Raw genomic sequence first — 27,462 nt, forward strand, 5'->3', positions numbered from 1 at the left:
GAGAAGTCTAATCCTATAGGGTATCTAGAATTATGACTAAATCAGATATTGGCTTCATGGGATTCAACATCATGTGCCCTATTACTTTATATTGAGTAGGACAAATTTACAATTTTAAACAAACTCAGCACACCATTTTGAATTTTTCTTGTATTTGCACACTTTGAACAAACGTTACACACATCCATCCACTACATAACAATAGTTGAAATGAATGATAAAATTATCTAATGTCGTAAGATTTATATTTAATAATCACATTTCATTAAATTATTTAATATACAATACTATAAAATTTAGCTCTATTGAACTATCATATCAATTTTATTGAAAATACTCAAATTAAACACCAATATATATTTACATGCATATCAACTATTACAAATTCAAAATAGAGATATCCTCAAAAGATAACCCACCAATACAAAATATCATAATAATAAGATATAACTCCAATACACAACTGTTAGACAAGATATAGATCTTACAACATAGTGATGTGTAGTTCAAATAAATAACATAAATAGAGCAGGATGGTTATTCAAAGTTTCCCTTAACCCCATAATATGTTCTTAGCACTCGCTTTGACAGATTCCCAAAGTGTGGGCTCAAGAGCGTGAGAAAGGTAAACTCCAATGGAGTCCAGGTACCAACCACTTCGACCATGAAAGCCTTTTATTTTCCCTCCGCTGGTGGGAAATGAAAAGTGCGTGCCTTGTTCCACACCATATGGCCCATGTTTCCGAATATTAGTATGAAATATGAGTGATCTTATCACACATGGGGTTCCCGGCGACATATGACCATAATGGCCGCTAATAGAAGTCAGAATCTCATTTGGGTAATCGAATTGAATCTGCAAAAGCTCAAATTTTGCCATCAAAACTCTAAACAATCCATAGAAAAGTAGTCCAAAGTGTTCATGTATATCAAACAAAACTAAAAGCAAATCTCGAATACAAGGCATAAGTAATACATCATAAATAGTTTCTGATTTTAATTGTAACTGATTTATTTAGTATCAATGTTTTGGGTTACGTTCAGTGATTTATCATCATGATTTTATTCTTTTAGTTTTCTATTATCTTAATGATAGATTATCGAATGTAACCAAAAAAATCGATATTAAATAAATCAGACAGTTAAAACTAAAAACAATTCATAATCTTTTGTTATAGACTATAGAAATCTAATGTCTTGATGAAATTTTCCTGTTCCAATTGAAAGCTTACCTTATTATTCTTGGTTCCTCCATTGCCACCATGCTTCTCTGACCAAACTGAACGCCCACCCTTGTCATATTCAATCCTAAGAGAATCAATGCAAGATGCATGCACTATATGTAACGTCTTAACTCCTGTATAAACCCCATCATCCCATGGGGTTCCACCACTTCCTCCCCATGGACCAACTGAGACTGCAGACTTACTGCTCTTAGTTTTTGACAAGCTCTGCCACAAATACCAAAACCACAATAAGGTCATTTCTTGGCAACGTCTATCCAGAGATCAAAATATACTGTGATTGTACTTTTTTTTTGGTTTATATCATATGCACTGTTGACTATACTTATTCTGTTCATTACTATTTATATTATCTTTAAACAAATGATATGAAATACAGTCAACGATACATTTTGATTTCAAAATAGATAAGTCGCACTTCAAAAAGACAACTAAAACAACATAAATTCAATGACTCCAAAATCTAAAAAAATTGTTTTTTTCCTTAAAACACCCAAACCTTGAAATAGCTTTCCTTGAAAATCGATTCAGAACAAAAATCAAATGAAGTGGATTCCTGAAAATGAAAAATTAAAAGAAAAGCATCTTACCATTATTGGGATTTTTACAGGTTCAGCTGATAATCAGAGTCTCCTTTCCTTGAATGATTCTTGATCTGTAAAACAACTGAATAAAATAAGGAACTTATTACTTCTAGTATTCATAATAGTACCAATACCAATATAAATATTAACTCTTCTTACTCTCTTGAAGCACCAAAAGTGGAAAATATAGATGATGTTTGCTTCCCGATCATTGAAGAAAACAATTTTACAACTTATACAAGAGTCTAGAGACAGATTTTTTCAGGCCAATAGTCAATCTACACTGTAGCATCTTATACAGCTTGCTTCCACCATGAAAATTTATTCCATGGTGATATGAGATCACTCCAAAATACTCAACGAAGACTTGAAAAGAAAGAATCTTATTCTGATTTCTTGAAATATCTTTCTTTCTTCACAGCTAATTTTGAATATTTGAACCAAGATTTTTGTTGGTATCATCATTTGAAACCACAAACGTTGCTGTCCCAAGATGCTATCTTGCATTAAAGCAATTGCCATTTTCTTTTATGCTCTTCTCTTTGTTAGTCATGATTAATACTTGCCATTTCCTTTTATGCTCTTCTCTTTGGTAGCCATGATTCTATTGATCAAGAGACGTTCATTTAATTTTTAGTTGAAGCCATAATTGTAAATAACTTTCTCCTTTAATTTTAAGGAAAAAATATTTATAGAGAAAGTACGGAACACATCATAGTTAATATAGATAAAGGTATTTTCAACTCTATAGTGTTCTATTTGAGGTGGTCATGGGATCAATTTCCGTTATAAATATTTAGAATCTTAGTTACAAAAAATCATGTCTTTTGTCACTAAGAATCAAATCAATTATTGTTCCATCATGGGTATGTCTTTTTTTTGGCAGTATTGTTCCATCATTTGTGTGAATTTTTCTCTTTCATCGATCTAGTTATTATTTTTCTCTCATAGATATGCTTACTTCACTTAACCATGAAGTTCATGTCACATCTTCTACATTTTTATTAGTGATAGTGATGTGCATGAGCATAGTGATGCTTTTATCTTTGAAGACCTTTCCTTCTCGTGTTTCAATTCATCGTAGTGATATATTTAGTTAATATTTTATTTATATATATATTATGCTATCTTTTCTTGTTCACTTATGGATTCTTCTACTTACAACTTCCCTACATAATCTTTCCTTGAGGATCCCAATGGTGAAGATAAACATATTTCACCTATGAATGAGGTCATTATCTGTTATTTTCTATCTTATGGCATATTGTCTAAATATGATATAAGTAGTGATGAATATAGTGATAATTATTTATATTCTCAACGAGGTAGATTTGTCTCAAGTTCATGATGATAATTATAAATTAGCTTTTTAATCGGAAAGAAATATACATACATATTCTCGATGTTCCATGCTTATGGTGTTTAATTCTTATGTCATTTATGTACCGTGCATGTTATGATATTGCACACATTTACACATACTTGTGATAACATATTTTTTGTTGCATGTCTCTATTATGCTTCCATATCCAAATGCTTGTGATCATTATCATAAATCTATTTATGATTCTTATTATAAGGTTCATATGTATAAATCCATTTAATCTACCCTTTGTATCTTAATTTATCATGATGTTCTATTGATCTTTTTATGCCACACAAAGATAAGTATGTCTACATACATGCATGTTGATGATTAGATGTGATGTAAATGTATGTTTATTGTTTCCTAATTGATGATTTTTTATGATTTAGAACTAGGTATATGGTTCAAGATCTTGATTCATTTGTCATTACTTCATATGACAATATAGATTTAGTTGTGTTGGATCTATACATATCTTGCACTCATGATTAAATAATAATTTGGAGATACTAGCAGTGTTGTTTGGTGAACATATTATTGGGATGCATTAGTTACTATGTATATGTATATGTCCTACTTATTATATGATTTGTGAGTCATTCCTATTGTGAGACATAAGAACTATATTAATTATATATGTTACATCTAGATATATGATGTTGATCCTAATTTATTTTTTAATACTTCATATTATGCTAGATATTTGATTGGGTTTGATCTATACATATTTTGTATTCATGATTAATTAATTATTGGGAAATATATTGCTAGTGTTTTTTGGTGAACATTTTATTCGGTTGCATGAAATAATACATGTGTATATCCCTTGTATGACTATAAAATCACTATTATCATAAAAATTAACTAGTGTATTTCATTAAGTTGAATTTTACTCGTGATTTAGATCGCTAAAGGTGTGATGTGTCTTGAATGTGTGTACGTTTTGGTTTTGTTGTTAATTTGTTGTCTATTATTCCATGATATGCTTGACATGTTCCTTTAGTATATTGATAAAAGGTAAAATCTAATGAAAGGTAATGCAACATAGGGGTGACAAGGATTTATACTTGAATTAAAATTATCCTATGTTTAAGCCAATAGTACCACCTTACCCAACTCTTGTGAAATTTTGAGAGCACATAATTACCCCTATGTTCTCTCTATTTTGCTTTAGCTTTAATTTTTTTTTGTCTAAATGTCTTCCAAGTAGTCAAGAATTATTTACATTCATATTGCATGTTTAAAATTAATTCAAAATGTGTTGGGATGGATTTTTATTAGGACATCATAAATAAGTGTTTTCTTCCCCTTTCTATTCGTGGTGTCAAAAATTGCACATTGTTGCAATTTCACACTCATGATTTGAACCCATTTAAATTTGATAAAGTAGTTCCGTAAATTGTAACCCCTTATAATTCACACTCCCTTTTGTGCCCTTGCCTTAGTGTGTCTCCTCCTAGCTCTTTTCCAAGCCTATTTATGGATTTGCACTGTAAAAGTGATGTCGTATGATGATATGGTCATCTAAATCCCTATTGTGAGCATGTATACATTAGAACCACCTTTGTTTCAACCTTTTCTAGGTGGACTAGGGCAATAGGCGGTCGTGTCCTACTGGACTAGGGTGCTAGGCGCCATAGTCTCCCCAGTTAAGGCCCATTAATAAATATGTCGATGTATCGAATCCTGCCAATTGATTACCGATACCGATATTTTAATATGATCGTTGGAGGTTGGCTTAATTTATGAAATACCTTGGAAACCTTATATAAGAGTATCTTTCCTAATTTGTTTTTATCCACGAGCATTTTACAACATTGAGCATTATTGAGATCACTTCCCAGAGTGAGTATTATAAGTGAATTTCTTCAAATTTGAACATTATGGAGTAGGAAGTTACAACAATCTCCATGCAAGCTTTTTTTATGATTGTCTTATGCCTTGTCATGTAATGTTATTGCATCAACATTTGTGGGTCTTATTCAAAGAGCATTGCATCATCATCATCATCATCATCATCATCATCATCATTAATAGGACCAAGCTTGAGGTATAATATTGTGGACCAACATTTTACTTCAAATATTTCTTTAATATCTATTTCATTAAAGGATTAATTCTAAATACGAGGTTTGACAGAAGAAACCCCCTATCAACCCAACACCATTTTCTCCTCTCTTGTGCGTGCAAGTTTCAGATTTAGCAAAGAAAGAATAAATATCCATAAAGTACAAACCGAGACAAATAGAACCAAATTTTGAATAAGCAGAAAACCTTAGGAAGTGGCAACCGCTCAACAGTGTCTGGCACTTTTTAGGCAAAATTTTAAGAGGATATTCTGAGTGACATCCTAATTTTGAATTTATTATCAAAATTTGCATCTAACACCTTCAAGATTAGGTTGCCTAGCCCCATATTCCAGTGCTTTCAAGATCAAATTTAGATATAGCTTCCTTTCTGACTCTCATTTCCTTATCTATACTCAGTGTCTACACATATGATCTAAACCTTACTGTTTATGATTAATATTTTCAATTTTTCATCATTAGCCCCAGTTCTCACATCCTCTCATCATAATCAAATGATCAAACAAAAAGATAAAGCAAATCATAGTGCCTAGCTCACATCAATAGGTCTGAAGTTGGGCCTATTATTTTGGTGAACCCAACACTCCTTACATTTTGCATATTTATGACTGAATGTTTTCAAATCTAATTTTTCACTATGAAATTTAAAACATATAATTGATTTGCAATTTCACATGTGATTACATTGTTTATTAGTTATATTTATAAAAATCATGTGTTGCATCATGGCTTCTTTCACTTCATGTTACTTGCATTCATCCATAGCACTCTAATGTATTTCATCATAAGGATTTTGTAATGGTGCAAAAGTGACCCTGCAAAGGGAATAACTATGTTCTCCTAGGAGCCAACTTCACAACATACATTCAGATACCTCCAACTAGTGAAACTAGTGAAGATATCTAATTAGAGAAATTGAAAGAGAAGACATAAAGAGTATTCGATCTAAGTATGAGCGTCTCAATCAAGGACACCAACACGATGGGAAAATGTTTGTGCGGTGGGTTGTAGTCTCGTACAAACCGCGAACAGAAAAGACTTGCAAACACGAAAACTATTCTATGTGTTTTAATTAACCTACAAAATTCAAGAGTTAGAAATGTAGCAACAAATACTAGATGATGAATACAAATAGAAATGAATATAATACAATTAAATAGAGAAAAAACAAACCCTCGTACGTTTGAATGCTTCTAATAAACCTGCACACATGAGGAAGAGGAAAATGTTGGGGATTGTGTTTAGAGGCCTGCCTCAATTAGGCCCCCTTTTTTATGTTTCCACCTCCACAGACAACCCAGATAGATAGATCAAAAGATAAATAGCTAGAATGATGAAATGATCAAATAGATAGGGGATGGGATAAATCACAAGATGCTCAAACCCGAGATAGATAGAATGCTAGAAAGATATTACCAAAGAGGCTTGACAAAGCCAAGAGAGTTGCAAGAGATTATTGTGAGAGCTTGAGAGTGTTGTAGTGAACTAGAGACTTATGTAGCAAGAGAGAGAGAGAGAGTTGTGAGAGCTAAGAGATATTTCTTGAGAGAACCTAGAGAACCAAGAGAGACTGCATGGAGAGAAAAGATGGGTTTAAAAGAGATAAGAGGAGAGAAAGAAGAGGCTAGAGGGTTGTTTAGAATATTTTGAGCCATTTCCACTGACCAAGATAGGTGACAAGTGCCAAATGCACAGAACGGACATTTGAATGTTAAGATGTTGAAGGATGAATGTGCAGCGCACGGACGTCCACGTGACGCACTAGTGTCCAGATGAATCACACTCAAAAACAAGAAATGGCAAGAGAAACATATGGCTAATATGGAATAGGAGCTAAAGGATAGCTATTGAAAAGGGAGTCCTGAGCATCTTGAGAGGGAAAAAGTTGATGCAAGGGCTGAGACGAGCCTACTCAAATGCTAGGGGAATGGACACTAAAGTGGTTATGAAAATGTAGGTGGAATTGCAAAGGGGTATGCAATTTATGACTCTACAAAATTCAAAGATGTTTTCTATATTCACTTCATTTATTAAAGATTTCATGCATGCTTCATGTTGTTATATTCATCTGATATTTTAAAGATGTTCATAGAATATTTGGATTTCATTAAATATTTAGTGGAGGTTTCAAGTGGTATGTTTAATAATCCTCCTAGAGATGATATCGAAATGAATCACACTTGTAGCTCTCCTAGAGTATCTCTAATTCATGAGGGAATCATAAGGAAGTTAAGAAATGGAACAATTTTCTACAGCAGCCTCTTGTTGTTTTGTTGCAGCGCTCTGTTGACACCATTGTTTGTAACCCTGCAGGGTCCCTTCCGGTTGATCTCTCTTTTGATGGACCTAATGACAACATCACCTGGACGGTGGTTGCTTGCAGACGGAAGGGGAAGTCTTCTCCCCTACCCTAAACCCCCCCTCGTTGGGGTTTGGGTGGCTCTCCCCCCCCCTTGAGTGGGGTTTTTTGTTCTCCAATTTGATAGGATTCCTTGCCTATCTGACTGTGTTTGTTTCTAACTACCTTTGGGTTATTGTTCTTTTTTGCCAACATCATCTCTCTTGATGTTGCTTGTTGTTTGTTGATAGGTTTTTACTATGTTAAAGGTCAGCGCCCTAGTTAACGTTGCTTTACTAATCAAAAACAACTTCCTACACTAATCTTGAGAGGAGTGTAATGTAAAAAAATTACAAATATTTACAACAGTTACAAAGACTTAACAGAAATAAACATAAATAGCATGCATACCACAACACAATGACTTACATGAAGAAAACCTTTTCGAGAGAAAAATCCCACACTCCAAAAGCCACCCGGTATATTATTCAAAAACCGACAATAGATTAACATATACTTGCAAATCAAGCTTCTCACTAGAGTATCACCAACAGGGATCCAGAGGCAAGTCAATAGCTATAAGACTCTTACACAACCTCCATCTCATGCACCTAATATATAAGAGATACAATACATGAAACCGTCAAATGGTATTATAAAACAATGAGCTAAACCACCCAAAAAAGTGGCATCCAACTTATCTCCAGTACAAGATGTCCTATGATGTATCAACACACACATCAGTCCAACCCATTTTTTATATTTTATATTTCAAGAGATCCAACTTCTAAAGGCCATAACTTTTGAACTGAGCCCCCAATTGACAAACCATTTGAAGTGTCAAAAATCTCGTGATGTCCTCTATCAAGCTATAACCCACTATGTTAATTGTGAAAACTTTTAGGCCGTTTCACGGCCTCTAAGGCCCTCAAAATTTACTCCAAAGTTTTCATTCACAAATTTCAAAAACGAAAACTTTATATCTTCCAATATAGACATGCTCTTGCAACAAAAAATGTACTAGCATACTTATCTAGCCAATCTGAAGCTTTGGGGAAAATTTTAGACTAATTCTTGCTCAAATGACAACTTACTATAAATAGTAACCTTTTATAAATGTAAGGTTGAGACAACATTTTTCTAACAGTCTTCCACTTGGCAAACACCTTGCAAGATCAAAGGGAGGGGTTCTAACATCATTGTTTAATTACTAGGGACTGAGAGGCCCATAGAATTTGAATGCCATCCAAACTTCTTGTGCTCGCAACCATAATTAAAGAATCTACAACATTCATCAAAGTTTCTACCTTTACCAATTTCATCATTTCATCCTCCACCATATTTGTGACAAAATGATACTGAACATCAATGTGCTTGGTCTGAGCATGAAATGTCAGGATCTTAGCTAGGCAGATCGCACTCTAACTGTCACAATAAACTGTCACTACACCTTGTTTTATTCCAATATCTAAACACAATATCTTAAGCCAAATACTTAGCTTCAATAGTGGACAAAGCAACCATAGCATGTCGCTTACTCATCCAACTAATTATGTCACCAAATAAAGTAAACACATAAGCACTAGTGGATCTTCTACAATCAACATCACCTACCCAATCTGAATCAACATAACCATGAATATCAAAAGAAATATTATCTCCTATCAAATCACCATGATAACACCAAGAATACTCTGAGGTACCCTTCAAATATCTGAAGACTCTTTTAACTACATTCCAATGAACTCTACCAAGATTAGACATATATCTAGAAAGAACTCCCACTACTTGGACAATGTCTAGTATAGTGCATACCAGAGCATACATCAAACTTCCAACCGCACTCTGGAAAGGCACTCTGCTCATGTCTTCCATCTCGATGGCGGATGTAGGACAATCGGAAATAGATAATTTTGTTTTAGCTATAAAGGGAACACATAATAGTCTACAATTTTGCATGTTAAACCTATGGAAAATTGAATTCACATACTTACTCTGCCTAGCCATAGTTTTATATAACCTCTATCTCTCCTAATTTCTATCCCAAGAATGTGTTTTGCTGCACCAAGATCTTTCATTTCAAATTTAGCAACAAGTTGAAACTTTAGTCTTGAAATCATATGTTTCCCTTTTCCAATGAAACATATCATCAATATATAATGTAATGTATAGAAAATTATCACCATCATATTTATAATAAACATAGTGATCTGATTAGAACATTCAAATCCCAAACTCAACACATATGTATCAAATTTTGGGTACCACGTCATAGGACTCTATTTCAGGCCATACAAATATTTTTTCAATTTACAAACAAGATTACGTATACCTTTTACCACATAGTGATCTGGCTATGTCATATAAATATCCTCCTCCAAATCACCATGACAGAAAGTAGTTTTCATGTCCATTTGTTCAACCTTTAAATTATAAGTAGCAGCAATAGAGAGCAAAAATCTAATAGATGTCATTTTTGCAACATGAGAAAATATATCACCATAATAAACACCCTCTACCTGAGAGTAACCTTTTACAACCAACCTTGGTTTAAACTTCTCAATACCTCCATATGAACCAATCTTTTTCTTGAGCACCCATTTGCAACAAACAGGTTTACGTCCTTGAAGCAATGGTACAAGATCGCATGTACATCATTCTTTTTCAAAATTGTCATTTCTTCATCCATAGCAGTTTTCTAGGATTCAGCATCATTCATACCTAATGCCTCTTCTATAGATCTAGGTTCATCCACATTAGTATTCAAAGAAAAAATGCATCTCCAATCATCAAGTGAATACATTTCAAGTGGTTATCTATGTCTTGTAGACCTTCGAACAAGTTAAGTTGGAGGTTCTTCCTCCTCTTCTAAATATTCAAAGCTAGATAAGCTCTCCTCAACTTCTTACCTATCTAGGGTCTTGATTCAACTCTTTTAGGCATAGAATAAAATTGAATCACATCTTCCTATTTAGTTTGTTTTGATTGTAATGGAACAAAAGGAGGCTTAGTTTCTCTAAAAGTAACACTTCTACTATGTAACACCTTTGTGCAACAGGGTCCCAAATCTTGTATCCTTTCACACCATAATTGTATCTGATGAAGATACATTTCATAGCCTTGTTCTCTAACATCGTTTGCTTCTCCTTTGGCAAATGTGCATACCTCACAACCAAAAACTCTAAGATGTCTCAATGAAAGCTTATGACTCAACATGTCTCCATGGGTGTTTTATCAACAAGAGTCGATGTAGGAGACCTATTGATTAGGTAGCAAGGAATGGAAATAGCTTCAGCCCAAAACTTTTGTTCTAGAATAGCACCACTTAGCATGCTCCTAGCCTTCTCCATTAGTGTCTTGTTCATTCTTTCTGCAACTTCATTCTGTTGTAGAGAATATGGACTTGTCTTCTATCTTTAGTGTCACGGTCTTTACATGATTTATCAAAATCATTGGAGAAAAATATACCACCACTATCAATCCTCAAACATTTTATTTTCTTTCTAGTATGCAACTCAACCATTGCTTTAATTCTTTAAATTGACTGAAAACTTTAGATTTACTATTTAAAAATTATACTCATGTCCTGCTATAATCATCAATAAACGAAACATAACATGTGGATTTTGTAATGGAAGGAACGTCTAGAGGACTAAAACACATTAGAATGAATAAGATCCAACAAATCACAAGATCTATGAGAACTCGAGTAAAATTGATGCGATTTTGTTTTCCATAAATGCAATGCTCACAAAAATCAAAATCAAGATTACAATCATTCTAACGTTAAACAAGGTTTTTATTTTTCAAGATCCCTTAGACCCTTTTCTCCAATGTGGCCAAACCTCTAGTGCCATAGCATAGCCTTCTATGTAGGTAACTTTTATTTAGAAGAAAGAGCGCCCTTAGGTACCCAAAATCCATGGCCATGTGTTGAAGGTGAAATCCTCACATGTTTCAATCAAGTATCAGTAGAATTTATTTTCACGGAATTGTTATACTCAACATGTATGCATCTAGGTTATAAAATGTACCAAATCTGACACCTCTAGCAATCACCATAGCACCTCTCACTTTTTTACATCCATTGTCAGAAAAGACTACCTACACACCCGCACCTATTAGTTTGCTCACAAATAAAAAATTGAGGTAGTCCAAGGATATGCAACACACCACTAATCATTTTTACTCTATCACCAAGAAACCTACTTCTAACTTTACCACAACCAATAATATCTAAATGAGAATCATCACCCAAGTACACATTACCTTCATTGAATTCTTCTTAAAAAAGAAGTCTCTATTGGAAGTCATATGAAAAGATGCACCTGAGTTAACTAACCATGCATAATTTCCTGCATGAGTAGCCAAAGCTACAATTAGTGCATCACCATCTTCCTTCTTGGACTCAGAATTAGAATCAAACTTCTTCTCTTGTTCTTCTTTTCTTATTTACAATATTTATGCAAGTGTCCTGATTTACCGCAATTTCAACAAAAAAATTTGGACTTTCCAAGTGTAAAGGGTGAAAAAATTAGGGTTTCACCCAAAGGAGGATGAAAACCGCTAATTTTGTGATTTAAGACCTTTACATAAAAAGAGGGTTAGAATCCACTAGATCCAGTCACAAATTAGATAAGAACTGAATACTGAGTGGATTGGATTGATTTGGTAAATTGGGTTCCCTCTTTTGTGAGTTGAAATGTTGATTTAGTGTAAAATGTTGGGAATTGAAGACAAAACTGAGAAAACAATGAGTTATGGATATGGGATTTTGTCATGCACCTGAAATTTAGCAGTATAAGTTGATTCGAACCTACCCCTCAAAAATACCCCGCAAAAGTAGGGACCATGACGCGGCAACACGGTTCTCTGAATTGTTCGCACACCAAAAAGGGTTGTTCTGACTCTGTGTCTGAAGCTTATTCTGAGAAGTACAGTTGTGCACCTGTTTCCTGCACACATAAAAAAAGGGAAAAAGGTTGGGAATAGGAGTTTTCCTAAGTCAAACCCTAATTGAGGAATCAACCTTGAATGAAATGTTACAAATACTAAAATAAATAATGAAAATGCATACCTCGGATCTACAATGATTGATGATAATGCTTCACTTCTTGAATATAATCACATATGTTGTATGAAATGGCATGAACATGACAAAACCCTAATCACACACACATACTTGCAAATAAATGATGTAATTTTGCTCCACAATGGATAGATGAAGAATATGCAGCCTTGAAGACCTCTAGAAATGTTTGATGATGAATACTCCAATGCTTGAATGAATTCGCCCTTGTAACATGATCTCCCTCTTATCCTTGTATATCCAAATGAGAGGAGAAGACCTCTTTATATACTTGCTTGTCGTCAAACATAATAATTTTTCGACATAGGTCGACACGAAGGAAGATTTCCCACCCAAATTTTGGATAGGGCCAAGTGTCCAAACTAGGCCTCAACTAAGGAGGGTCATGGTGTAGCACCATGGTCCCATTGAGGACCAAGGCACCACGCCCTCGTCCTACCCCAAATTGCGCCAGGGTTAAGGGGTCCCAGCAAGGTACAAGATGAAAATATGACATTTATTGCATGGAGAGACATAAATAGGTCCAGATCAAGTGTGAGGACGAGAACACTAAATCAAGGGCCCCAAATGCAATCAAAATTGCAAAAGGTGCAATTTTAGGAAGCTACACCAAGAGATTTGGATCTCACTTTGGACTTGGATTTATCATAGTTATCTTTCTTCTTAACTTTTTCCTTAGGTCTTCCACAAAAAGTTAGGGTTTCCTTTGAACTAATGGATACCTTCCTCCACATCTCTTTACCAAGCAATGCACCCACCATATTTTCAAACTTCAAAACAACAAAAGTATTATTCATAGCCATAACAAGAGAATCTCACAAATCAAGCAAAGAACAAAGCAATACTTGAAATTTATCCTCCTTCATCTTGACACCAACAAATGCCAATCAAGCCACCACCTTTTTGAATGATTCCAAGTGGTCTATAATTCATCCACCCTCTTCCATTCTCAAGGAATATAATTTTTTCCTTGAGAAAATTTGATTCAATATAGATTTGATTTGATACATCTCACCAAGCTTCTTGCATAGCTTCTTTGTAGAGGTCTCTTCATGGACATTGGTTAGAACAGAGTCTACCAAGCACAATTTGATTAGACCTTTGGCTTTATCATCTATAACATCATACTAAGTAGCCGCAATAGGATTTGACGGTCTCGATACCTTCTCGTCAACAACATCCCACAAATCTCGATCTATTATCAGATCCTCCATCTTTAGCTTCCGCATCTCAAAATTACTTTTAGAAAATGTATCCACCTCTATTCTCCCTAACAAGCTTTCCATTTGAAAATTCCTACAAGATCAAAAAAAATCTTTTTCACAAGCTCCCACTCGAATCTGTTGAACACTTCCAAATGCTGAAAGCAGGGGGTGAATCAGCATATACAAAAAAAATTAAATAGAATTAACCTTTTTACTTATCATTCATCCTATATACTCTATGCATGAAAGTAAACAATTGAAAACACAAAAGCAACCAAACAATAACACCAAGATTTTTATGCAAAAAACCCAAACTGAGAAAAACCACGGTGAGAGTTATCTCACTATATGAAAAATTGATTTACAATGTTTAGGCCAAAGGCCAAGGAGCTTACTTGCCCTTGAGATAGCAAGGCTAAGGCGCACAACTTTAGGGAAAGATACAAAAGAGACTTGCAAACACTGAAGATCACTTCTTCAGGGAAAGATACAAAACTCTAGATACAAATACATCAATAAAGTTGAACTGTAGAGAACCACATCCACTTAAATGTTGATCACAATTCAAAGTAAATATGAAATTGTCTTCATCATTTCTCTATAATGCTTCTTGACCATTCTACTGCTTCACATACGCTTCACACAAATCATACAAATTCTATATAGCTCTCCACAATTATTTCATCCTTTATATATCAACCACAACCTCAAGAACACCAATTAGGTCAGCCTAACTAGGTGTAATGTGTGAATACATAGTTGTCACTAGAAACAAACTCCAATAAAAATTCAAAAGGGAAAATGAGACATGTGAGGCTTCACAACCAGTTAGAACCACCTTCATGTCCATCCTAGACCATCACCCATAGTTCCACATGCAACCGCATGAACCAAAACATTATAGGTTAAGTGCAAAAGATAAAATTGTCAAAGCACATCGCCACAAGTTTACACAATCTTCAATGTGGATCAATAACAAACACCATTAATACTAAATATCTAAACTACATCACCAAAGTACAAGCAGGTATAGGAATGAAATGTATTCTTGTACACTCACACTAAAATAGTCACATGTATCTATTCACCAACTATGGATCTAATAAACCAGCACCAAAACTCTAGAAACATCAGGTTACGTCATTATAAGCCTTTACGAGCCATCAAAAATGGATTTTAAACATTTGCATGACCATATTGAAATCCTGTTGTGATTGTACTGAACCAGACCACATCTGAACCATAGACTATAACCAAAATGCTCATCTAGATCAACAAGTTTGACATCAATGGCAATGAGCACACCTATTTGCAACAATCTCTCTCTTTGTCATTGATGGAAACACTTGTACCAACACCAAAAAATACTCCCCCTTTGACATCAAAGACAAGGGGTGCCTTCATACAACAAGATTGAACAAACTATACACAACTCCCCCTATCTACAACATTCCCTCAAAACTAAACACCAACAATGTTTCATACATTCATACATATATGTACATGACCAAAAAATGTCTTGTCGGAAACAATCGACCACCTGGTAGGGCAGTTTGTTTGCATGTCTTAGTCAAGGGCATGATACTCTGATAAACAAATTTCAATTGAGCCCAGGCATTACTCCAATCAGCTCTTCCAGAGAACAAAAGATTTTTTTAGACTCTCCACCTTTAGTAAAAGATTCTCTGCCTCTTTACTACTTCTCAGTACCTTGATTGTCTTCTTGAACTCCAATGTGTCCTCAAGTATCTTCACCATAGTGGTGAGGTGCACATCTATGATATCTCTTAGTTGGTAGAATTCCTTCTTAATCTGGTCTTTTTAATTTATTACCAAATTGAGCACTATATACAAAATCTCCAACTAAACTCTCCCTTGTCCATCCCCATCTTCCTTGAAGTTTATTGCCTTAGATGCTTCCACAATCCAATTCTCAAAATACTTATCTGATCTTGAATCCCCTAAGTAGACTTAGGCCACTTATGAAAAAATTGATATACTTATACCACATTGTCTATACACTTCTCAAAAATGGTTAATCTCTCCTGTAGTCGAATGCGTGCATCTGCACACTTATTCACAAGATCATTCAGCCTCTTTCTACCACCTTCTTCTCTAAAGTTGCTTCCAAGATAGAAGCATAATCCTTAAGATCACTTAACATAGCATCTAATTGTTCTTCTTTACTCAAAGACTCATCAACCTTTACTTCTGGAAGTTTCTAGTGGAGAAAATTTACTATATTATTTATTACTGTTGCAAGGGGAGTGCCCTTGGTCTCGTTGTGTTGTGCAGCACAGCGCTCGGGTTTGTGACATGGCTTAACTGCCTCCTATGGATTCTATAAGTCTTGTGGTTGAATCGGGCATTAACAGGTCGATCTTTTGGTGCAACGGCAACCACACTTGTAACAAGTGCTATTAGTACTTAGTCACAAGTTCAAACCCCTCGCTTGCGTTTGGGGGGGTTTGTTGCAAGGTGTGTGCCCTTGGTCTCCTTGTGTTGTGCAGCGCAACGCTCGGTTTTGTGACATGGCTTAACCGCCTCCTGTGGATTCTATAAGTCTAGTGGTTGTATCGGGCATTAACAGGTCGATCTTTTTGTGCAACGGCAACCACACTTGTAATAATTACCTCTATACAATCCACCTTAGAAACAAAGTATTTCTTTCTAGCGGTATGGTGGAGGACATCACCCAAATGGAGCATATCAAGGCGTTATAACTTGTTCAAATCTAACCTGCCCCCTACCATTGGAACCTGCAAAACCTCTAATGTAACCACAAGTTCAAACTTCATTTGTTGTTGTAATAGTCTTGTTTTACAATCTCCGAATAATCCAGAAGATTCTCCAACTGACATTCTTTTGGTCATCTTCTCTTTCACCAAAGTCACCTTTTCCTAATTGGCTTTCTTCTCTTCTTTCTTCTTTTATGTCTTTTCTTCAATTTTCTCTACTCTTTATGTCCTTTGTTTCTTTATTTATAGTCTCTCCTTCTCTTCGCCTGAAACATCTAAGATCTCCATTGAAATCTCCATCACATTTTGTTTTGTATCCAACTGATCATCCAGAACAATCTTCAAACCAACATTCTCCTTTTTCTACTCTCCTCCTTTTTCTACCGAAATGGCCATACTACTTGATTCTCATCTTTGAATGTTTGTCTTTTGCGAAGTAGACAACAAAGTAACCTTCAGTACTTCAATGCATTTTGTAGCTTCATCCTCTATTTGTTTTGTTATTCTCTTGATGTCTTTCGGATCACCTCACACGATCAGATTGACTCTCCATATGGAATCTTGTATACAAACTTGATTTATCTTTGCTCTCTTCTTTTGAAAATGGACTGATGACCATATCAAGTGCTTATGTCCTTATGTTTGTATCCTTCATTACTATGTCCTTCCTCTTCTTTGTTAACACTTCCTATAGCTCTGAAGGTAACTTATCTTGAATATTGAATCAATAGATTTCTTACAAACAATCATTTACCTAATTATTGCTTTCTCAATAGTTTCCTTATCCATAGGAGATGCACTAGGATACATCTCAACAATGGTTTCCATAGAATTATATTCACATATTACATTTATTAAACTATACAAATCTAAAGGTTGATAATTTGGATCATCCTCAATGTTTTTCTCCTTAGGACCCTTAGGCTTCTTCTTGACTTCTATTCTCTTCTTTGTGAGGGTCACTTTCAATGTGGCCAATGATCTCTTCCTTCTGACCAGAGGCACTATATCCTCTTCTTCTTCTTCTTCCACTTGTTCAACCTTAATTCCTTTTGATCTTGTCTGAATATAAAAATGTGTTTTCTACACTTCTTCTTCCGAGTTGATGCTCTCTACTTCTTCAATCTCTGTCTTTGGATCACCTTTCTTTGTTGTATCCTCCTGCTTTCACATTTGTGTCTTCTTCTCACTTGTCACTAACTTAGTCGGGGTTCCAGAGGAATCTATCCTTACTAAAGAGAAGGCAAACACAAACCTAATCCGCCTTTGTCCCTATCTAGATGACCCCTCAACAAGAGTCACACCAAACACTTCTACTACCAAAGGTAGCCCAATGTCCTTGAACAAATTTTCCATTCTCTTTCCAAGTTCTTTGTCTACCTTTTGTTTCCTTGACTTAGCTTCAATTTATCCAACTGTGCCAGATCTATGTTCAATTGGACCATCTAGCAACTATATAATTGTAGCAATGTGTCTCTATTTCTTCTACAGATACCTCATAGGGTAACTCAAGATTCCATGCAGTCCTTGGCTCAACAGCCTCAATATAATGGTTTACTCGTCCTACATAAAAAGTAAACACACCCCTATACTTTTGAATCACATCTAGAGGAAACTTATATCTTTCTTGCATAGTGTCTAGCAGATTCTTAAACCACCTGGAATATAATGTATTGTAAGCCGTATTGTCTCTTCCAAAACTCCTAATATGTTGCCTAATTTATACCACTGGGGGAATAAACTTATCCCAAACTTGATTCTTAGCACCTGAAAGTTCATTCATGAACATGAATGCCAAACATATAATAAAAGATCCATATCTAAATTGCTACGTACTTTTCTTAGTTCTTTCCATATTCTCCAACAACTGCTTGCTAATCATCTCACATAGGTCGAATCTCTCTCTGACAACCATTATCTAATGTGTAGAGTAAATGGCTATAGCGGTTGCAGAACCCTCCTGGTTTTGATATTAAATCTTATATGCCAGAATCTTCGCCACATAATGAACACCCAGATCAACAATATCTTCTAACGACATCACTCTACCGTCTAACTTAGCACCAGTCAACTTAGTAAATATATCATTCTTCACAATCATCTTCTTTGAAATTGTACCAATATGCCACAGTACATATCAGTCAGTACCCTAATGGCATCCCTAGTTATCTTGTAGGGTCTATCTAGATACATTATTTCCTCATGAATCCGACTCAAAATAATCTTTATCCACTCCTCTTCATAGTTGAAGTCCGAAAAATCCTTTCAAATATTTAAACCCATCATCTAAATATTCTTATGTTGCTCCTTCAATATAGCCATATCTACTTCATTTAAGTTGTCCCAAATGTCATGAAACTTCAAATGATTGATCTCCTTCGCCTCAACATGAATGTATGCTCTCACGTCTTCAATATAAATACAATCAATCAGAACTCTCAAGAATGCTCCATCTTTATCTCACACCATCGCCACATAAGGATATGGCTTGAAAATAGGGTGAGGCTTCGACTCAAGGTCGACCACAATCGGAGTAGCCATCTCACTCACTTCACAATCTGCACTGAAACTACAGTTAGCAAGAAATGCACTAATCACACAAAAATCCTTCTTTACATGTAAGAGCTCTCAAAATAGCAAGTTTGTAAGCGATCAAAATGAACTCAAAATCTCATTTTATCGATAGTATCCACCAACTAGGGTCACACTAACATTAATGCATTTTATCGTTATAGTTCATAAAGTTGATACTTTGTTTTATCACATTTCACAAACAACACTATGAACCTACTAAACCATCTGTTATCCTCTGAAAAATACACTCGTATTCTTTGTCATGTTGATAACAACTCAACATCCAAATTGCAAGGGGGCATGTCAGATCTGCATTCAATTCTCCCCTTAGACAATGTTATCCGCTTAGTTTCCAAAAGAGGAATCAACACCAATTTAGTAGGTATGGACTCATCCTCAATATTTTCTTCCACAATTCCATCGGGATTCTTTACCCATGTTATCTTCATCTTCTCCTTTTCTTCATTAAGATCAATCTTCAATACAAAATCAGTCTTCTCATTCCTTCCTTTGCAAAATCTGGCAATATATCTTGACTTGTTATAATTATAGCATACAAGACCTTATTGTGAACCATTTCCGTTTATATTTCCATTCGATCTAAAACTAGACCTACACTCAACAGCCTTGTTGATGCAGGAGCATCCCCGGTTCATAGCAATATTCCAACAACCAAAAATATTTTCCTTTTTGTTTTCCTTTTTGTGTGTCCTAGTTCTGTGGAGTTGGATTCTTCTTGAAGACTTGATCATCTTTCTTGCTTCCAGACCGCATTGCATTTGTACCATTTTCCGGCAAGATATCGCTATCGGTTTCCTTGACAATTTCCTTTTACCGATTGGCAGTTCTTGTTACCGGTTGCCTGGACCCATTTTGGTGATCTATCGAAACCCCTTTTGAAGCTTGCGGATACTTGGGCGTTGATTTCGATGTTACTTGGCGTGTGGACAACCTTTTCCCACGATCTACATTTCATCCTTTGGATTTTTGGAAGAAATCTTGGCAGAGGTCAACCTTGTTATTTTTACACGTTAGGCCTTGTTCTTCGGGTTTTGATCCCTTTTGGGCCAACTGGATCCTTTGGATCGATATATATAATTGTAATTGCGCATAAGAATGCAATCAATCGGAGAATCAAGTAGCTAGACTATGCATAGAAGATAGATCTCAAGATTCAAGGTCCCGGTTGTGACCTATTTTGTATGTTCTACCAGGCCTATGAGCCGGTATGTGGTAACTCGGTTGTTACCGGTTGGATGTAATCAATTTTCATGCAATAAAACAATTTGTTCTGCATTGCCTCCATCATATCTTTGTGTTTTCAGTGTCTTACTCCTATTGATCGGTCTGGATTGATCTCCTTGAGGTCCTTCCTCACCGGTGGATGCTTCAAGTGGTATCAAAGTGAAGTTTCGTTCTGAAAGTTGCGTGTTCTGAAATTTTATTGTAGGGTGGCGGATTACGGATCCGACCTGCAACTGCAGAGGACTAGCGTGAATGATGGAGTGAAGAGGCGCTAGGAATCGTGTAGTGTGTGGGAATGCAGAGCCTTCTATGATGGAGATGTTGCGAGGTATAGCAGCCCGGTTGGAAGCCGTGAAGTCAGACCAGAGAAGAGGCAGTCATATTGAAGATGTAAGTGAAGATGAAGGAGAAGAAGCCCCAGCAGAACAAGCAAACCTACCGGCGGTTGATCCAAATGAGAAAAGGTTTTTGAGGGTTTTGAGTAGGGCGAATACTAGACCTCATTTTATTCGATCGGAATATGATGGGAAGTTAGATTCAGATGAATTGATGGATTGGATCTCAAAGATGGAGAAGTATTTTGATTTTGAAAACACTACAGAAAAGAGGAAGGTGAAATATGCATGTACCCGGTTGAAAGGTCATGCATCTTTTTGGTGGGAGCATTCGCAAGTTGATAGACAAAGCAGAGGTAAAGAGAAGATTAAGACATGGGATCGAATGATTGCTAAGTTGAAATCGAAGTTTGTTCCGACGAATTATCAAGTGGATCTGTTCCGGAAGTTGCAGAATTTGAAACAAAATAAATCTAGTGTGAAGGAGTACACCGAAGCATTTTACAAGTTGAATATTAGATCCGAACATGTTGATGATGAATTTGAAAAAGTTGCAAGATATTTGAATGGATTGCAGGTGTCTATAAAAGATGAACTCAGTTTGATCAAATTGGTGAGTGTAGAAGAGGCTTACCAGTATGCCCTCAAAGCAAAAGAAAATCTAAACAAAAGACATGAGCAGAGGCAAAGAGGCAGAGGTGGAAGGTTTACCGGAGGAAGAGGAACCAATACAAATCAGAGCAAGGACAAGGAAGTGAACAAAGAAGGTAATTTATACTGAAAGGATGATAGAAATTTCTACTGGAGGAGAAAACCGGATGGTTGCCGGAATGAGAATTTTGGAAGGCGAGACAAGAGGACATAAAGAGGAACCTGCTTTCTGTGTGGAGGAGAAGGACATCATGTATTCAAGTGTAAGAATACAGAAACTACCAGAAGAGCAGCAGTGGTGGAAGAAAACCCCATTGGATCAAACAATAAACCGGAAGATGGATAAATGTTGGTGATGAGGAGAGGTTTGTGTCATACCAGAGGAGATGAAGAGCCCTTGCAGAGGAAGAATTTGTTCAACACCAGATGTGAGGTATCTGGTAAGCATTTTAAAGTTGTTATTGATAGTGGTAGTTTAGATAATCTTGTTTCAGAACAAATGGTGAATAAGTTGAAATTGGAGAGATTGAAACACCCTAAGCCTTATCAGATAGCATGTTCAGGATGAACATAAGTTGTTAGTAAGTGAACAATGTTTGGTGTAACTGAAAAATTGGGAATTATCATGATGAAGTCTTGTGTGATATTATGTCTATGGATATTTGTCAGCTTGTGTTGGGTAGACCTTGGCAGTTTGATAGACAAGCAATACATGATAGGAGGATGAATACATACACTATTGTGGCCAATGGGATAAAGCAAACCTTGTTACCCTTGGAGGAACCTTTGAAGAATGAAGTTTGTATGAATGCTAGAATCTATTTGGTAGATGGAAGGAAATTCCTGATGGATTGAGACATGAGAATGTGTGTTTTTCCTTAATTCCTAAGAAGACTAAGAAATCGGAACCAGAAGGAGAACACTCGGAAGAGATAAAAGATTTGCTGGCAGAATATAAGGACATCATTTCAGATAATGTACCTGATGGATTGCCACCTCTGAGAAGTATTAGTCACTGCATGGACTTGGTTCCCGGAGCTAGTTTGCCTAACAAAGCTACACACCAGTTGACACCGGTCGAGAATGAAGAACTGAATAGACAAGTGCACAAGTTGTTGAAAAAAGGTTTGATTAGGAAGAGTCTGAGCCCTTGTGCAATGCCAGCACTATTAGCACATAAGAAGAATGGAGAATGGAGAATGTGTACTGATTCCAAAGCAATAAACAAGATCACAGTGAAATAGCGATTTTCTTTGCCTAGGATGGACGACATAATGGACTATTTGAGTGGAGAAAAATACTTTACAAAGATAAATTTGAAGAGTGGATATCATTAAATTGGGATCAGGGAAGGTGACAAGTGGAAGACAGCATTTAAGACAAATGAAGGACTGTATGAATGGTTGGTGATGCCTTTTAGATTAACTAATGCATCGAGTACTTTCATGAGGCTGATGAATGAGGTATTGAAGAAATTCTTTGGTAAGTTTGTTATTATGTATTTGGATGACATTCTAATTTTCAATAGGATAAAACAGGAGCATTTGTTGTAGTTAAGACAAGTTTTGAAGAGGTTGAGAGAAGAGAAGTTGTTGATCATATCAAGAAGTGTACTTTCATTAATAATGAGTTAATCTATTCGGGATTTGTGATATCTGAAAATGGTTTGAAGATGGACCCTGAGAAAGTAAAAGCAATTGTTGAATGGCCTAAACCGAAAAGCGTTGGAGAGGTATGATCATTTCATGGATTGGCTAGTTTTTACTAGAAATTTATCAGAAATTCTAGTTCAGTTTGCAATCCTATGATTGAGACCATGAGAGGAGATCGGAAGGAATTCAAGTGAACCACCAGAGCAAATAAAATTTTTGAACTGTGAAGCAGAAAGTAACTGAGTAAACTATGTTAGCTTTACCGGATTTCAATAAAGTATTTCAAGTGGATTGTGATGCAAGTGGAACAGCAATAGGAGCAGTCTTGAGTTAGGAAGGGAGAGCAGTAGCTTATTTCAGTGAGAAATTGAATGATGCCTGGAGGAGATATTCAGTGTATAATCAGGAGTTTTATGCCATAGTTCAAGCCTTGAAGAAGTGGAGACACCACTTGGTGCTTAAGGAGTTTGTGTTGTATACAGATCATCAAGCTTTGCAGTATTTGAACAATCAGAGTAGGTTGAATCAGAGACATATGAGATGGGTAGAATTCTTGCAGAGTTACACCTTTGTGTTGAAGCATAGTGGGAAATCTAACAAAGTTGTTCATGCATTGAGTCGGAGAAGGAATTTGATGACAGAAATGAGAGTGACAGTATTAGGATTTGAAGATTTGAAGACCTTGTATGATGATGACCCGGATTTTGCAGAACCTTGGAAAGCATGTAGAGAAGTGGTTATGGTAAATAGAAGCAAGTGGCTGGATTACTTCATTCAGCATGGGATATTATTCAAAGGAGTTCAGTTGTGCATACCTAAGAGTTCTATAAGGGAGAATTTGATAAAGGAGAAACGTGGTGGAGGACTAGCTGGACATTTTGGCATTGACAAAACAATAGCATTGGTGAGTGAGAAGTACTTTTGGCCCCAGATTCATAAGGATGTTAAGAGATATGTGCAGAGTTGTAGAGTTTATCAAGTTGCAAAGGGTAGTAGTCAGAATGTGGGATTGTATAAACCTTTGACAGTACCGGTAAGACCTTGGAAGGATATAAGCATGGATTTTGTACTTGGATTGCCTAAGACACCGAGAGGGAATGATTCTATATTTGTGGTAGTGGATAGATTCTCAAAGATGGCCCATTTCATACCCTGTAAGAAGACATCAGATGCATTGCATGTAGCAGACCTATTTTTCAAGGAAGTGGTAAGGTTGCATGGATTACCTAAGAGCATAGTTTCAAACAAAGATACTAAGTTTGTTTGCTATTTTTGGAGAACACTTCGAAAGAAGATGAAGACAGATTTGAAGTTCAGTTCTACTTTTCATCCACAAATTGATGGACAGTTAGAATTTGTTAATTGGAGTTTGGGAAACTTGCTAAGAAGTTTAGTGGGAGATAAAACCGGAAGTTGGGATTTAATCCTTGCACATGTAGATTTTGCCTACAACAATTCAGTGAATAGAAGTACCGGAAGAACACTTTTTGAGATTGTTACCGGAGTGCATCCTAGAGGTATATCAGAATTGAGAGGCATTAGCAGTGAAGAGCGGAGAAGTTCAGAAGCAGAAGACTTTGCAGATCACATGGCAGCATTGCATATTCAGGTTAAGCAGCATTTGGAAGACATGAACAACAAATATAAGGGGAAGGCAGATGAGAAGAGGAGACATAAGGAATTTGAAGTTGGAGATGAAGTGATGGTATATCTGAGAAAAGAGAGATTCCCGGTTGGAGCTTATAAAAAGTTGCAAACGAAGAAGTTTGGACCATGCAGGATTCTGAAGAAGTTCAGTATCATGAACCAGAATTTAGTGAGGATAGTGTTACAGACTTAGAGAAACAGTTGCCCCAGAAAGAACCGAATCATATTGAAGAAATTTTCAACAGTAGGATTGGGCATAGTACCTAGAGCAGTCAATATAAGGAGTATCTTGTGAAGTGGAAGGACAGACCAGTTGAAGATTAATATTGGATTTCTCAGGCAGAGGTAGACCGCCTTAGTTTCCCTCTGACCCCAACAAAGTGAGAGGCTCACTTTTTCAATAACCCCAGATGTCTAATGCATGAGCATCCTTGGTTCATAGCAATCTTGCATCAACCAAAAACATTTTCCTTTTTGTTTTGCTTTTTGTTTGCAGTTTTAGTTTTCCTCTTTGTGTGTCCCGATTTTAGCTCACCGGATCCTATGGAGTTGGATTCTTCTTGAAGACTTGATCATCTTTCTTGCTTCCAGACCGCATCGCACTTATACCGTTTCCGGCAAGATATCGCTATCGGTTTCTTTGGCAGTTTCCTGTTATCAGTTGGCAGTTCTTGTTACTGGTTGCCTGGACCAATTTTGGTGATCTATCGGAACCCCTTCCAAAGCTTGTGGATCCTTGGGAGTTGATTCTGATGTTCCTTGGCATGTGGCCGACCTTTTCCCACAATCTACGTTTCATCCTTTGGATTTTTCAAAGGAATCTCTTGGCGGAGATTGACCTTGTTATTTTTACACGTTAGGTCCGGTTCTTCAGGTTTTGATCCCTTTTGGGTCGTCTGGATCCTTTGGATCGATATATATAATTGTAATTGTGCATTAAAATGCAATCAATTGGATAGTCAAGTAGCTAGCCAGTGCGTAGAAGATAGATCTCAAGATTCAAGGTCTCAGTTGTGACCTATTTTGTATGTTCTACCAAGCCTGTGAGCCGGTATGTGGTAACTCGGTTGTTACTGGTTGGATGTAATCAATTTTCATGCAATAAAACAATTTGTTCTACATTGCCTCCATGCTATCTTTGTGTTTTCGTTGTGTTTACTCTTGCTGACTGGTCTGAATTGATCTCCTTGAGGTCCCTTCGCACGTGTGGTTGCTTCACTTATGCCCATACTTGTTGCAAGCATAACAATGTCCATTGAATTATTAAATATTTCTACCATAATTTGCATTCCCATATCCATTCTAAATCAAACTACTATTGCACTCATTTTCTTTATGTCCAAACTTATTGCAAATGTATCACTAACCATTAAATGATTGAGATTTGATCTGACATCTACATTCACTAGCTCTATTTCCAACTCAATTCATAAAAAAAAATTTACGATTAAAGTTTGGTGAATACATGGTTTGAGAAAGAGCGGTCTTTCTATCAATCTTCTTGTTCCAAACCCGAATGAAACCTCGTTGATCTTTGTTTAAGTGTTTCAATTCATCCTTGACCTTTTCCTTCCTTTATCTTCTTTACTAAAACTCTTAGAACTTTAACCTTTTTCATCAAATTCCACCTTTATCTTTGTTTTGCTTCTGAGCATTGAGCATTACATCAAGCACTTCACTTCCTCCTTTAAGCTCCAAAACTTTATTAATTTATTATTTTGCCTCTTTTAACTCTTTCCCCAACATATTCACTTCTTCCACAAGTTTGATAAATTCTTCGGACTTGTCTTGTAGCTTTGTTTCATGATCATCAATAGCCTTCCTTCATTAAGTAATTTTCTCAGAAAGGATATCTTCTCTTTAGTTTTATTTCATTTGTTTCTTCTTTCATCCAAAACTGCTAAAGCAAGTCTCAATTCTCCATACATGTTTACCATAGCATCAATGTCCCATTCAATTTGTTCCATATCATCCAAATCAGAATCAAACATAGCGTTCATAAACTCATATCTACCTCAGTTATTAGGTTGTTACTTCAGGAACCTTCCTCTGATACTAATTGTTGAACAATACCCGATGTTGAAAAGGGGTGTGAATCAGCATATACAAAAAAACTTAAACAGAATTAACCTTTTTACTTATCATTCATTACATATACTCTATGCATGAAAATAAACAAATGAAACCACAAAAGAAAACACACAATAACACCAAGATTTTTACGTGGAAAAAAAATTGAGAAACCACAATGAGAACTATCTCCCTATCTGAATAATTAATACAATGTTTAGGCTAGAGGCCAAGGAGCTCACTGCCCTTGAGATGACTTGCAAAGCTAAGGTAGACAACCTTAGGGCAAGATACAAAAGAGACTTGCAAACACTGAAGATCACTTCTTCAAGGCAACATACAAAACTCTAGATACAAAGATATCAATAAAGTTGAACTATAGAGAACCGCAACCACTGAAATGTTGATCACAATTCACAATTCAAAACAAATCTAAAATCGTCTCTATTATTTCTCTATAACGCTTCCAAACCATTCTATTGCTTCAAATACACTTCACACAACCCATACAACTTCTCTACATCTCTCCACAATGATTTTATCCTCTATATATCAACCACAACCTCAAGAACACCAATTAGGTCGGCCTAACTAGGTGTTGTTGGAATCCAAGAACACTAAGAGGGGGGGTGAATCA

General features: G+C 35.9%; 1 protein-coding gene across 3 annotated transcripts in view; it reads right to left on the reverse strand.

Annotated features, from left to right (window-relative positions):
• Positions 1–422: 422 nt before the first annotated feature.
• The window catches only part of LOC131027508 (jacalin-related lectin 19), a 63,488-nt gene continuing 36,448 nt past the window's right edge, over positions 423–27,462 (reverse strand). Inside the window, exons 1-4 of one of the 3 annotated variants that reach the window (XM_057957597.2) lie at positions 1,988–2,162; positions 1,835–1,910; positions 1,233–1,451; positions 423–856 (exon numbers count right to left, since the gene is read on the reverse strand). In XM_057957597.2, coding sequence (XP_057813580.2) covers positions 554–856; positions 1,233–1,451; positions 1,835–1,837 — 525 coding nt within the window. In that variant the 5' untranslated portion in view covers positions 1,838–1,910; positions 1,988–2,162 and the 3' untranslated portion in view covers positions 423–553. Of the gene's footprint in view, positions 857–1,232; positions 1,452–1,834; positions 1,911–1,987; positions 2,163–27,462 lie in introns of those variants that run through there. The other 2 variants (XM_057957592.2, XM_057957604.2) reach the window with 2 other exon arrangements.

The sequence above is a fragment of the Cryptomeria japonica genome, chromosome 1 (genome assembly GCF_030272615.1).
Source record: "Cryptomeria japonica chromosome 1, Sugi_1.0, whole genome shotgun sequence".
In the NCBI taxonomy this organism is placed as follows: domain Eukaryota; kingdom Viridiplantae; phylum Streptophyta; class Pinopsida; order Cupressales; family Cupressaceae; genus Cryptomeria; species Cryptomeria japonica.